The sequence below is a fragment of the Thunnus albacares genome, chromosome 6 (genome assembly GCF_914725855.1).
Source record: "Thunnus albacares chromosome 6, fThuAlb1.1, whole genome shotgun sequence".
Lineage (NCBI taxonomy): Eukaryota > Metazoa > Chordata > Actinopteri > Scombriformes > Scombridae > Thunnus > Thunnus albacares.
Window position 1 is genome coordinate 20,601,929 of NC_058111.1, and position 14,020 is coordinate 20,615,948.

The 14,020-nt window shown below is 38.9% G+C and overlaps 1 protein-coding gene across 3 annotated transcripts in view; it reads left to right on the forward strand.

Moving 5' to 3' along the window:
- pdgfd (platelet derived growth factor d) overlaps window positions 1-14,020 on the forward strand; it is a 62,588-nt gene that overhangs the window by 45,640 nt on the left and 2,928 nt on the right. For all 3 annotated transcript variants that reach the window (XM_044354994.1, XM_044354995.1, XM_044354996.1), the window contains exons 5-6: window positions 1,299-1,512; window positions 10,087-10,304. In XM_044354994.1, the coding sequence (XP_044210929.1) occupies window positions 1,299-1,512; window positions 10,087-10,304 (432 nt within the window). The remainder of the gene's footprint in view (window positions 1-1,298; window positions 1,513-10,086; window positions 10,305-14,020) is intronic.

The following is a 14,020-nucleotide window of genomic DNA, read 5'->3' on the forward strand; positions in this document are numbered from 1 at the left end:
ACATAGCGCCTTCCTAGTCTTCCGACCATTCAAAGCGCTTTACATTACATGCCACATTCACCCATTCACCTTCGTATGCTAATGGTAGAGGATGCCATGCAAGGTGCCAACCTGCTCCCCAGGAGGAGTTTCTAATCATTCATGCACACACTAACACACTGATGGCACAGCCTTCGGGAGCAATTTGGGGTTCAGTATTTTTCCCAAGGACACTTCGACATGCGGACTTCCGATTAGTGGAAGGTCCACTCTACCTCCTGAGCCACAGCCGCCCCCTGGCAGCTAATGTCACAAGTTTAATAGTCTTACATGCCTCCTACCTAGATAAATAGCCTGTAGGAGAGGGCAGTGTTCACTGTAGTGGAAAACTAATAAAATATAGAGCAAAATCACATTTGAAAGTACATGTTTCATATGAGAATGGCATTATAATCTTTTTATATTTTTTTTCTCATTTTTTTCTTATCTCCATCTCAGCCTACATTACACATAACACAGACTCAGTTCAGGATTGAATGACAGTTTCTGATATATATCTGTAGGTTTTTGTTACCCAGGTTTAGAAGTATGTTGCAAAAATAATGATACCAACAAAATAAGTATAGGATATTATTACCAATTCAGTATGGTTATTATTTTATTAAGTTTGGGGAGAAAAAATGCATTCTACAATACAGAAAGATATAACAACAGTATGTTAATTTAAATTTATTATAAATTAATAATAATAAAGAGCTACACTGTCTTCATCGGGTCTCTTAAAAAATCTGCTTTCCATTTTAGTAAAAGCCAAATTGTTTAGCGAGGATCTCCTAAAAGACTTGAAGTGTTAGAGCAATCTGAGTCTGTATGATCAACAGGGACTGTGACCTTTATGCTCGGGGTTCTTTCTTTCTTTGTGGAGCTTATCTGTCGATATCTCAAAATCCTCCCCTGAATCCTCGGATATCTTTTCAATGCTTGCAAAGAAACAGTGCTGACCTCCCCACAAGAGCATATGCTGTAACAAGACTGAGCAATAAAATATGCAGTTTTTATGTCACAAAGAACATTGTCAAGGATTAGTTGACAGAAGTATATACACACACCCCCTATGCACGGCTGTCACCCTGAAACCTGACAGGAAACTGCTAAAATATATTTAGCAAAACCACCTGTTTCACTACCAGACACTGCAAAACACTGAGACTTGTCCTCTGAATCTCCAGTAACCATTTAAATTGGGTAGCATTATGGAGTTAGAGTAACAATAGAATTTAATAATGTTGTCTTTGTCTTTTGACCTCGGCTCTTTGCAGGACAGTGGTGGCGGGCAGGTGTCAGCAGCGGTCACACAGGTTCCATTCTCCTTGGAGGATTTGGACCGGACCATAGCTGCCTTTGACACTATAGAACAGCTTCTCAGATCCCTGAACCCAGAGACCTGGAGGCAGGACCTGGACACCATCTACACTCAAACACACATACATTATAGATCCAGGGCCTATCATCTGGCTAGCAGGCATAATAAAGGTAAGATATCCAAGTTTTGGATCACCCTATCCCATATCTCTTTCCATATTGCTCCACAAGCCACTATGACCCACAAGCGGTCAAGTGCAGTTTTATGATGGGTGCGGTTAGCTAGTTGCCCACAGTCACATTTGATTGGATTAATTTTTGTAAACACCCCTGAGTTCAAGATGAGTCATCAAACATTTGGAAAATGTTTTGCAAAAGGAGGAAAGACAGGAATTTTGATATGAAAATAGTCAAAAATTATGTTTTGGACAAATATTTGCAACATAACATGAGACAGCTGAACAATTAACACATGGACAGAGGATTAGAACATTGAAAATGTAGTTCTTATTTCACTCTCTTCAAGTATATGATCAAAAAGTAAAGAAAATTTCACAGCATTAATATAGTCACTAATGTACAAAGTATAGCCCTGCAGTTTGAAGTCTAGGTTGCATAAAATGCATTTAACATTCTATAAGAAGCAGCGTTCTGTTGCTGTATAAAAAATCCACAGAACCATAAAATGTATGTGTGAGAACTAAAACAGTACATAAGTAACAAGTGTCTGAAATATGCAAGGATTTGTTGCATTATCAATTGATGGATCAGTACTATTCTGTTATTTAGTAATACTAACAACAGTTTCATGTCACACAGAGTCATTTAAAGAATAATGCTTAAATGAGGCTTTTAATTCTAGCCCTAAGACCCCAAAAAAGATACCAGATACCAAGTTCAATGTCAGGAAAAATAATGATGCAGCCTCTTTGGTTTTAATATTTCATTTTCAATAGAGGGATCATTTGGATCAAGCAGACATATTACATATGTTTTATACTGTTTTATTATATATTGTCCTCTTTGAACTTTGAAGCAATATAAAAAGAAATGGAACAAAAAGTCACTGCTCTTATGAGTCCAACATAAGCATGATGTAGGAGGAGATCTTAGAATTACATTTAAGTATAAATCCAAGAGGACTTTTATAATGAGCTCCCAGGACTGGTGGTGACATGCAGAGTTAGTAAAGTTAATGCAAGGAAAATGAGAGCAGTGATATACTCTGGGAGCAGATTGTTGCCTTATGGTCTAATATAGCACAGGTGACAGCCAATGAAAACTGACATGCTAATGAAGTGCTGCATATTCAACTGAAACATCGTTACACAGCCTGCAAGTAAGATAGAGGGCTACAATAACATCAAGTTGTCTGGTGATAGGTTGTATCTCTACACACTTGAAGGATAGGTTCACAATTATTCAAGTGTCTTAAAACAATAGTCAGGTTTTTCTTGCTGTAATCATTCTTCCTGTTCATGAAGTCCATTATAACACCCCTTTCTAATGTGCTTTCAATGTAAGTAATGGGGAATACAATTCACAGTCCTCATTTTGTTCCAAAATGTATTCCAAAATTCATCTGCAGCTTATCTTCCAAAGTTGCAAACTTTTTAGTACAAAATTCCCTCATTTTGTTGCCATCCAACACTGTAGCTCAACAGGAAAACATTGTCCAAAAGAAATGCTACTTTGGAAGATATCCATTTAATTTTACTAACTCAGACTGCTGGAGCATCATATTAGCTTCAGATAAACATTTAATGTATTTTTGCTAGAGGGAGGACTATTATGGATCCCCTAATGGTCAGTATAAACAGGAAAAATGATTGTGACAAGCAAAACCTCTTGTCCTCTGTATTGTTTTAAGATAGTCTTGAAAAATTGAACCTATCCTTTAATTTGTCATGTAAGGAGAATAAATAAAGGTAGAAGAAATATTGGTGCATTTTACTCTCTTGTTCTGAATGTAGGAACTGGAAAAATAGAATTAAAAGAGCACTGATAGAGTTTTGCTACATAAACAGTTTGTGTTTGAAGGGAGGTATATATAGAAATTAAAATACATTTTTCTTTTTTCAAATTTTCTGTTGATATAAAAGATCATTATGTTAAAAAAACAAACAAAAAAAAAAAACTACTACTTTAATGCAACAACATACCCTGACTAAGTTGTTGTTGCTTCATCAAATGAGAAATTTATCCTCTAGGGGGTCTGAAAGTGAGTCAGTGACAGATTTAAGGTGAGACAGGACCAACAGTTCAAGGCAGTGATTTACTATGAAGTCAGTGCCAACGACCTGGAGTCACTGAGGCAATGGATGCACAGAGATAGCGGATGTCTTAGAGTAGATATGACAATTTGGCACACATACATTTATTACACACACACAGTCGTGGGGGAGTGTGTTTGGGGATGTGTGTCTTGTCTATAGAAGCCTTCAAGCTTGCAACAGAGCGGAGTGCTTTCGACCTCCTCTCTCTCACCTGTACCTCTGTATCTTTCTCCAAGACTCTCTCCCTCTTTCTACCAGAGGGCTCTCCTGTTCCTCAGTAAATATATGCACTTGACAGCAAATCTATCTCTATTTATCAGTGCATGTGTGTTCCCTGCTGGCATGAGACAGCGCCATATATGGGGAGTCAGTGTATGTTGCACCACTACAGAGAGGTGCATAGGTTCTGCAGGTCTTTGATACACTGTACCAGCGTACCTCTCTCTAATTGGAAATTCAGCATGTGCAGCAGAGCAGAAATCTGCCACAGTCAGCAGCTTAGCTTTGTTTTCATTAAGACACACACACACACACACACACACACACACACACACACACACACACACACACACACACACACACACACACACACACACACACACACACACACAGCAGCTCACAACCTCCTTTGTTCCCATGAAGGACAGTAAGGCTGATCATAATATTAATTGGGACTCTTTTAAAATTCACAAACAAGTTAACATAAAATCATAATAATCCTCATACAAGCCAAGAAAATCTCAGAAATACTTGTATAGGACTGGAGCAGAATATGTTCTGTACTTTTCACACACATACACACACATACACACACACATTGGTGACTGTGTGAGTGAGTGACATAGCCATTCTTGCAGTCTTGCTTGCTCTCAGTCTTTCTGTCTTTTTCTCTCCCACACTCCATGACAGGGTTCCACACCACTGCTTTTCTGAGATTACACTTATTCCTCTTAAACAGACACAAACTCAACCCTGCAAGCACAGACACACATTCATATACAGCACTCACACACATACACACCCACACAATCAGAGCATAAAAACCAACATGGGACCTGTGTCTTTGTGTGACTCGTATGAGCAAGCACCTTACCCAAACACACATACCTGTTATTCCCTGCATTTGGTCTCAGAAGACAGCACTGAGTTTGCCCGTCACAGACAATGGAGTAGAAAGTGCTTTTGTAGCAGCTCTTTTACGCTAGGCCTTGCATCACCTCGGGACATGTGTAAACAAACATTAGAGACACCCGTCATGACTCCTGTCATCCTCACAATTCTGTCATCAACTTTGAAACCATTACCTGTTAGAAAGCTACTATTTTGTTCTTCAAGGGAATCAAAAACAGAAATGATGGGTTCTCTGTCACCTGTAGTTTTCACAAAAAAAAGGGAATGCAGTCAAAAAGATTTCTTTGATCTGGCTGTAAGAAAAGGTATATTTAATGTAACAGAATGACAGGAGTGTACTGTAGCTGTGGGTGCTGCGATGAATTCTCCATGCTGATTCACCCTCCATGATGTTACATCTCAGTTTAGTAAGTTACTTTAAGTAGTGTTTGTTGTGTCTGTGGCTACATGGAACATAACATTTTGTCCTTTTATCACTGCAAGTATAATTCTTTAATAGCAGATGTGCTATTGTAAATGATAAACCTTTAACAGATGGCTGCATAGCCAGTATCATTCAGACAGTTAAGCATAATTTGCTACATGTGGATCCTGAAGAAAGACATTGACTGCAGTCCTATTCAACATTTTCAATTACCCATAAGGCCTACATACAAAATACAAAGAAAAGTTTGTGCTGAATAACGCATTGCATTTCTTAAAATAGTCTCCTTTTAGTATTTTAGAAGTCAAAAGAACTTCAAAGTTGGTTTTACTGTTTTATAAGATAATTAAGTAGGATAACTCAACCTTAAGTAAAAGCTCATTATTTTCAGTTTCTAGCGATTTCCATGGAAAAATGGCCAGATTTATTAAAATGATTGGATCAGGATTAAAGTGATTTTCACCAGTGATTTTCTTGTTTGCGTTGGATACAAAAATCCAACACAAACAAGATTTTTTGAAATATCACACACAGACACTGTTTCAATCAGTTGGCCTTATTTAACCTCTTAAAGCTCACACAAATACACACATAATCCACTTTTCCTTTAGCCTGTTGTACTCAATAGCAGATGTGCATACAACAAATATCTCTAGGATAGACTGCAGGGATTTTAGAGTGACAAACAGATGCATGCATACAAAGTGCACACAGTAGCTTCTATTTACTGCATTTCTTTTCTATTTTCTTCTAATCTCTAATCTTATTCTGTTGTTATCTCACCATGGCACTTAAAGGCCTAGAGACAGAAAACACATTCTATGATTATGGGCAATTTAGAAACACTTAAATGGAATCATAATCAAGGTTGCCAGTATAAACGGAGCACCTTTATCTTACATCTCCCTCTATATATAATGCTAAAGCAAATGATGATAGCCTCTTCTCTGTCTCTTTTTCTATTGTTGTTCATTGTTCATTGGGCGATTTGCGTCATGAATGGAAACCCCCATAGCAAAGATTTCTTTTTGTGAACAATTGCTTATTGATTATCAATAGCATTAGGCTTCCCTTGACCCGCACAGCACCTTCCCTTTGGTTCCTCTCTCACTCACACAATATTGCATGTCAAGCAAATTTGTCATTGTTACACTAATACAGAGGACATGAGATTTCTAGGACGTTTCTTTTGCATGAGAGATCTCTCTTGTTACATTGAACTGGATGCAAGCCAATTTCACCAAGACTACACCGTGGTAGTTCACTGCAAGTATTGATCTTTATTCTTGTATGGAGATGTAAAAGCCTATTGTACTTCAATGAAGTGAAAAATCTTGTAATGGCCAAAGGAACTCCTACTCATCTTCACTACAAATGAACTTGTTTCAAGAAAGGATTGTCCCATTTCACCTAGGCTTTGTCCTCTAATTGCCCAAAACAGGCTGCAGTTGTTGGGCTAAAAAGAATTAACCAACCAACCTGTAGAAAAGGTATCATACCCAACACCTGCATCTACGTTCTTTACTCTCATCATCTATGCCACTTGCTTCAGCCGCCTAGAAGCAGGGCACAGTGTAGAGGACTTCAGGAGTCAGGCTAGAGTCTAATTCCAGATTCTAGCTCCAGATTGTAGAGTGAAGCAAATATTGTAGAGCGAACAAAAGAAAATGAATTGGTGATGCTTCCACCAGGTTTTGGGAGTCCTCTTTCAGGCATCACAATGGCTAAAATCTAATTCTGGGGTAGACACTCATTATTTTGGCCCTGAATGGCTACAGACTGATGAATATGGGATTATTTTTTATTATTTATTTTTTATTTTGGTACAGACTATTCAGTGTGCACAGAATCACTCCGCTATCACTGCCTAAAACGTAAAGGTTATGGGGTCTAGAAGCTCAATGCACAATATTGTTTGATCAGTTTAGTGCTTTCTCCCCCACTTTCTGTTGGACAGAGGACAGCTGCATTCTTCCGTAAAGGTGAACGCATCAGCGATTTCTTCTTGTCATGTTGCTTTTGCTGAGCCGCTGTTCAGTCACCCTCTCCTAAAGTGGTTTCTGCAGGTAGTGAAGCATCTGACTGAAGTGAAGTGGGTGACTCCCGTGGTGCTCAAAGCTGTCTCCTGTGAACCTGGGGAGCCCATTAAGGCAATGTCCTTAACCTTTGACAACCTTTTATATTAGTGTAATAAACAAATCAAACTGACAGGCTCAAACTGCTTGAGTCAGTTCAGCTTACACTATCCACTGGTATCCGTTTTTGAAATAATGTGTAATTAAGAGCTAAATAATCAACAGCTCATATTGACTGATGGAGCTTGCCTTGCAATCCTAAAATTTAGACTTTTCCTGGAATATCCAAACTAATCAAGTTTGCTGTGGCACACATAATGTGTTCGCTGCCTGCGTTGGTACTGTGTGATGTCAATCAGGCTGTGCTGAGTGAAGCCTTACCTTCTCGTCCCCACTGCACAGAGGGGCAAGGGCAAGTCCAGAGCCTATTTCCAAAATAGAAATGCTTCTCAATGCCTGTTTTTACTCTATGTTGGAAAAGAACAACTGCTATGTGTTAAACAGTGGTTGTGTTCATAAAATTGGTGCCTCATTACTGGATATCAGAGCTGGGCGATATTTCAAATTAATTCAAATGTTTGTTTTTGCAAGATGTGTATGATGTCTGAATTGTGAAAACTGAGTTATTACAACATGCTCAAAAAGTTTATTTTTAGTCAAAAAATAACATATGTCAGCTGCTACATTAGCCTTTTTGAGTTGTGACAGTCACGTAAACTGTGGCATGATTAGTTACAATACATGTGCACCTGCATGACACACAGACCTGCACAGGTCTGTTGTGACTCCAGTTTGCTCTGTCTCACAGTGAATTTAATGGTCTCATCTTCAGACTGAAAATGACTCTGCAAACTGATCTGTTCTCTCAGTTTGTGTTTGGCATCTTCTCTTGTTACAAGAGTTGGAGAGCTGGGAGTCGACTGAACAGTCTCCAGATTCTACTTTGCTCAGTTTGTCCCTGCCGGGTAGCTGATGCTAGTTAGCAGTCTGCAGATATCAGGCTGATTACAGCAGATCTATTATTGATCAATTAATCTGTCTGTACTGAAACTGATTATTAAACTGGATATGCTCTACTCAGTTGAAGCATCTGGCGCTGGCAGTCAATAGCTGTGTGGGATAACCTGTATTTCATGCGTAATGATGACAGCCTTGCAGGTGGTATAGGTCTTTCATTTATCGTGCACAACTGTCTAAAAAGATATGATGCATTTTGCAGGCAAATGAAAATCTATTAAAAATCGTGAATCAACCCCAAGCTTGATATACATATTTTGTGGCTATATCACCCAGTCCTATTGGATTTTATACACTAGTCACAATGGAACAGTATGCTTTCCTTGCGTTTTTCTACCACTTTGGACACATTAAGGGCACAGAAACACTTTATGAGTATTTTCTACTGAAAGTTGCTGACAGTAGTTACAGCTAGAACAGCAGAGGTCATGACGTCATGTCCAGGGTTGCCTCTGATCCACTAGCTTCTATAACTCAATGCAATCTCTTATTCAGCGTTTCTTTCATCTGGCTTTCTGAAAAAAATGAAGCTTGTCCCTGGGGATTACTTTCCATATTCTAAGACAACTCTGTATGGAGCACAGCACTGTCATGATTTTAAGGAAGTTCAACTAAGATTACTTCGTGAGCACAGAAAAAACTACAGCCCCCATGAAAAAACTACAAACGTTAATGACTCAGCTGTGTATTAATATAAGCTTTTACAGTTCGACCTCAGGTTCCCCTTGTGCAACAATGTGCACTTATGTCACTCAGTCAGTGGTCTCTAATGCCAATACTCGTGAAACAAATAGACATACAGACAGATTTTCATTAAGCTCCCAGTCCTAGAGCTCCTGGTATTCCCCACTGGATCTGTGCTTTAGTCCCTTATTTCCTATCAGTGTGTCCCATGATTCCTTTGATTCCCTTGAAATTAGTTTTGAACCACTGCAGCAGCCCATTGAATAAAAGGTCTTATGTGCACAAACGAGGTGATTTTTTTTCTCCAAAGTGATGACATAAAGAAAGCCTGCAATCAATACATTCACTCTACAATCAATTAATGGCCCTTGCTTCCTCTTCTGGCCTTTGTGTTCTCTCTCTCTCTCTGTATTTTTGTGTGCTGTCTTCCTTCCACTCATCTCTCCATCGCTCCCTCTACAGTCAATTGTTGTTGCAATTGTACTCATAACTAATAGTCTCTCTCCACGTCAGCCATTTTCATTCAGTCAATATTGAGCATATTTTTAGTGTGAATCAAAGCCACTTTGCCTTATTTTCCTTCCTGCTTCCATTTCATTCTTCCACCGCTGTCTCCAATATGCCACACATTTCTATTTATGATGATATGAAGCAATAGACAAGCAATAACTGTACAATTGCTTAAAACGGCTTCCCTAAATATGTGTTTTGTGAAAAAGAAGAACCTTAATATTTTCAGTCAGTATTATAATAGAAAAAGCAACATTTTGTTGTTTCTGTTGGCTTCACACTGTATGACACAATCATTCCTCTAATAAACAGTTGGTGAGGAAGTGATGTCTTTTATGATAATGTCAGCAGCAGATGCAGTGTATTAAAATAATGAAAAGGTACATTATTATGATGACAAACACAAATGAAGAAATAAAAGGTCGAATTTGAATGTTCAACAACATAAAATACAAAAAACAAACCTGTTACAGTACTGGCCAAACACAAAGTGCCTTGCAAAGTAACCATGTGCAGTGAAAAAACACCACAATATCCACAAATTACAAAATACATAGATCAAAAACTCTAATACTAATGTACAGGTTACTCTCTTTCTCACACTTTCACTGTCTCTCTCACCATCCAGTTGATCTGAACCGTCTCTATGAAGATGTCAAGCGCTACAGCTGTACCCCTCGCAACTACTCTGTAAACCTGCGTGAGGAGCTGAGGGCCACCAACGCTGTCTTCTTCCCTCGATGTCTGCTGGTCAAACGCTGCGGAGGCAACTGTGGCTGCGGAACTGATAACTGGAACAACGGCTGCACCTGTCAGGCTGCCAAGACAACGCTCAAACTACATGAGGTAGGCCCTTGAACATGAAGCTTCACTCAAACACGCTCGGTATAAACACTGCGAGAATGACAGCGTGGGGTGTGGAGCAGTCAAAGCATCATTCCATTTATGATATGTGAGTCCTGTTTTTGCTCACACCCAGTTTAATAACCACTGGCAGGAGAGGATAAACACATGGGCGTGACCACGTCATTTTTGCTTGATTCTGTTTGATTTCCTTAATTCGGGAAATTACCAAACAGGCACACAAGCAAAAAAACAAACTAACACCCAACAATCGCAAGACTGTGTCTGCCCTGTCGGCAGGGAAATAGAGATTGTAGAGTTTACAGTACAGAGACTACGTAGGCACTCAAATACACACACATACACATGACCACATCAAGTGTGCATGTCTTAAACAAAGGAGGATTTATCAGCATGAAAGTGGGTGAAAGAGACCATGAGAAACAAAGAGGGGGAAAGGTTAAAATGCAAAAAAAATAAAGAAGAGGGAGGAAAATTCTTTTCAGTCATAATATCTGTAACTTTGCCAGATTCATGTCTCTTAAAGTAATGGCCTTTGGGCTTCTAAACATTTGTCTCTTGTCTATAGATTTTCCTTAGGGCCTTTATTCAAACATGACTGGACCATTATGGATGGAGCAGCAATGCTCGTGTGACATTTGGCACCTGGTGTGCAAGAGGGAGTGGCGTCACTGCTGGAGAACAGTGGGAGAAATGGAAAGTAATGACATTAGGGAAGAAGAAGGTTGACAGTTGTCAGTGACAGGTTTTAAAACTTGTTAAGGACCATTGTGAATGTGAGGGACATTCACATGAGGGACATTTCAGTTGCCCAATAGCAATTAAAGGCAAAAATGCTCAAAATACTTAAAGTAAATTGACTCATTCAGTATTGTTGTATGAAATTGATTTTGTTTCCCTGCCCCGTTAGAATGAAAATGAAATGACAGATTTATTACAGTGCTCGAAGTGTTACAAGATTATTAGGTCAGACGTAGTAAGACTGCTGTCTGTCATGACTATTACAGAATTATTCAAACATGAGACCAACGTGTCAAATTTCCAGTTAAGGTTCATATCTGGAAGGCGTGAAATCGGTGTTGTGTGGGTGAGTGAATGAGTGAGAAGGAGCAACAGAGAGATTCAGATGAGGAATGAGGGAGAAGCAGGGAGAAGCAGGGAGAAATTGGGCGTGCAGAGCCAGGCGCTGCATCAACAATGAAGCAGCAATGCACCAGCAGCCTCCCTGTTTCTATCCTCCATTCGTTTCTATCTCTTCCTTTCTCCAATCACTCCATATCTCTGTCGATCCATTGTTAGCATTCTATCTCTCTCTCTCTTTCTCTCTCGGTGGGCTCCCATCATCCTTTCATTCTTCCCAATTCACATTTTCAATTTATCCCTTTGCTGTGCACCATTCTTGTTCTTTAAGCCTGTCATTCATTCTTTTCTCTCTCTTCCCTCCATCTCTTTGTGTCTTTGTTCTTGCATAGCTTCATTATTGAAACATGGTCCATAGGACTCTCTCTCCCTGTCTCTCTCTCTCTCTCTGTTAAAATCATACAATGGGACTTTAGACAAAAGTGGGATTTGGGTTGTAATTGTGCTTGTGTGAGTCACTGTGTATGAGAGTATGAAAAAGATTTTGTTCATGTCTGTATATACTGTACATGCATAGAGCTACCTGTATATGGGTTGTCATGAGTGTGTGTATGTGTGTTCTTGCAGTAGCTGTTACTGCTTCCTTCACTGACTTAACTTCTTAAGAAACACATTATTACTCACCCTATTGTCTCAGTGCTGGGAAGTGCTGACATAAATCATGGCCAGCCTTAATTTCACTGAGCTTTGGAGAACAGATTCACTGCATCAGTTGTGGAACAATTTGTACTTCCTGTCGATGTGGCGATCTGCAACAAAGTGACTACTAGTGAAATGTTGAGTAAATCCAACAATGAAATCAATTATAAAGTACTTTTATAAAAACGTAACCACTGAAGTATTTATAAAGGTTTGTAGCCTACATTTTGACACCACATTTGTAATCACTTAATTTTTGTTTAAAGTGAGACTATGTAACTTCTGAACAAACAAATATCATATTCTTCATCTTTAAAATGAGAAATTAAATTCATTAGCAATAAAATACACCCTTGATCAATTCAAGTCTCTCAGGAGTTTTGCCACTACAGACTTACTAGCTGATATTAAAACTATCAAACTTTAGATAGATATTGCTGTATAACCGACATTAAGGAGTCAGTTATAATGAAGCTGCTGTTAAACTACGTTTTAGCATTTATCATTATCCTGTAACTGTCACTTGGGGCCACTGTTCAGCAAAAGTTACACAGACTCACTTTAAAGCCCAAATATGCAAATGTTTTGCCCAGTGTTGGGCAGTAATGCGTTACTTTGTAATATGTTACATTAATGTAATTACTTTTTTTCAGTAACAAGTAGTGTAAGGGATAACAATTTAAAATTTAGTGATTACATTAGAGTTACTAATCCCAGTAACGCTCTGTTACTTTTACACTATGGGGTCAGCGTGCTTGCAGCCTTATCGGGATTAATGGAGGGTTGATGTCAGTTTGGTTCCTGCGTTTAGCTGATGGACAGCTCTGGATGAGGAGCAATGCAACTCTCAGTAATTCTAAACTTGTCTTATTCACATATTGTGTGTTGTTAGCTGGCTTGCCAACATTAACCAGGTAGCCTACATTCAAGAGTCACGCTAGTTTTGTTCAGAATTGGAGGGTGAGTGGGTGAGTCACTGAGGCTATGCTAACGCTAGCTGTTGGATGGTCAGTAAATCCTTCCAAACTATATCCTGCCTGCTTGTTAAACCACAAAATGACACAAATGTCCCCTTTTATATTTCTACATGTGTTAAATACAAAAGATGCAATGTGTGGGTGTGGAGGATTTCGAGTTGTTTAAAGGCAACTTTGACAGAGCTGACAGCTGAGTAAAAAAGGTGACCAATAATGTAACATTATTTTTGCTGCTAAGTAATAAGTAATGTAATTACTTTTACAATGATCAATGTGTAACCAATAATTAATTACAATTTTAAAGTAATTTGCCCAAGACTGGTCTTGACATAGAAAAAATATTTACAATTCACTATCAGTGTGTGGACATCCGTGTGTATGCTGTAAGACTAAATTCCTTCCCTTTGCCCAATGTTTGGTATGTTTTCAGAGACAGTTTTCTGTGTGCACAGTCAGCAGTGAGCCCACTGGAAACTTGTCCTGGATGTTTCCCTACTGGGTCAGGCTCCAGCTCTCAGTTACCCTGAAAACAAATAAGAAGGAATTAATAAATGAATGGTGAAATAATACAGGAATTCCAGTGTAGTCCAGTGCAGTCAGTTTGTTTATGACTGACCGAGGGGAAGGGTGGACATACCATTGTTTTCTCATGGCCTCCAGAGTTTCACAATACACTACTGCATTCTTTGAAACCTCGCCTTAATCTATTGCAACTTCTTCCGCTTGCTCCAATGTCAAGTTTTTATGACAATAAAGAATTCCTCTCAGCTTTTCTGTTGAACTCCTGTTACAGTGATTTGTCATGAGGAATGTTCTTTACATCAGACACGTATCACTCTCTCTCCATGTCTCATTCCTTTCCCTCTTTCTAATTCAAACAGGATGTATTGGCCTTACCTACAATGCCTTGACAATATTTTCAACACCGACCGACAATTCAGG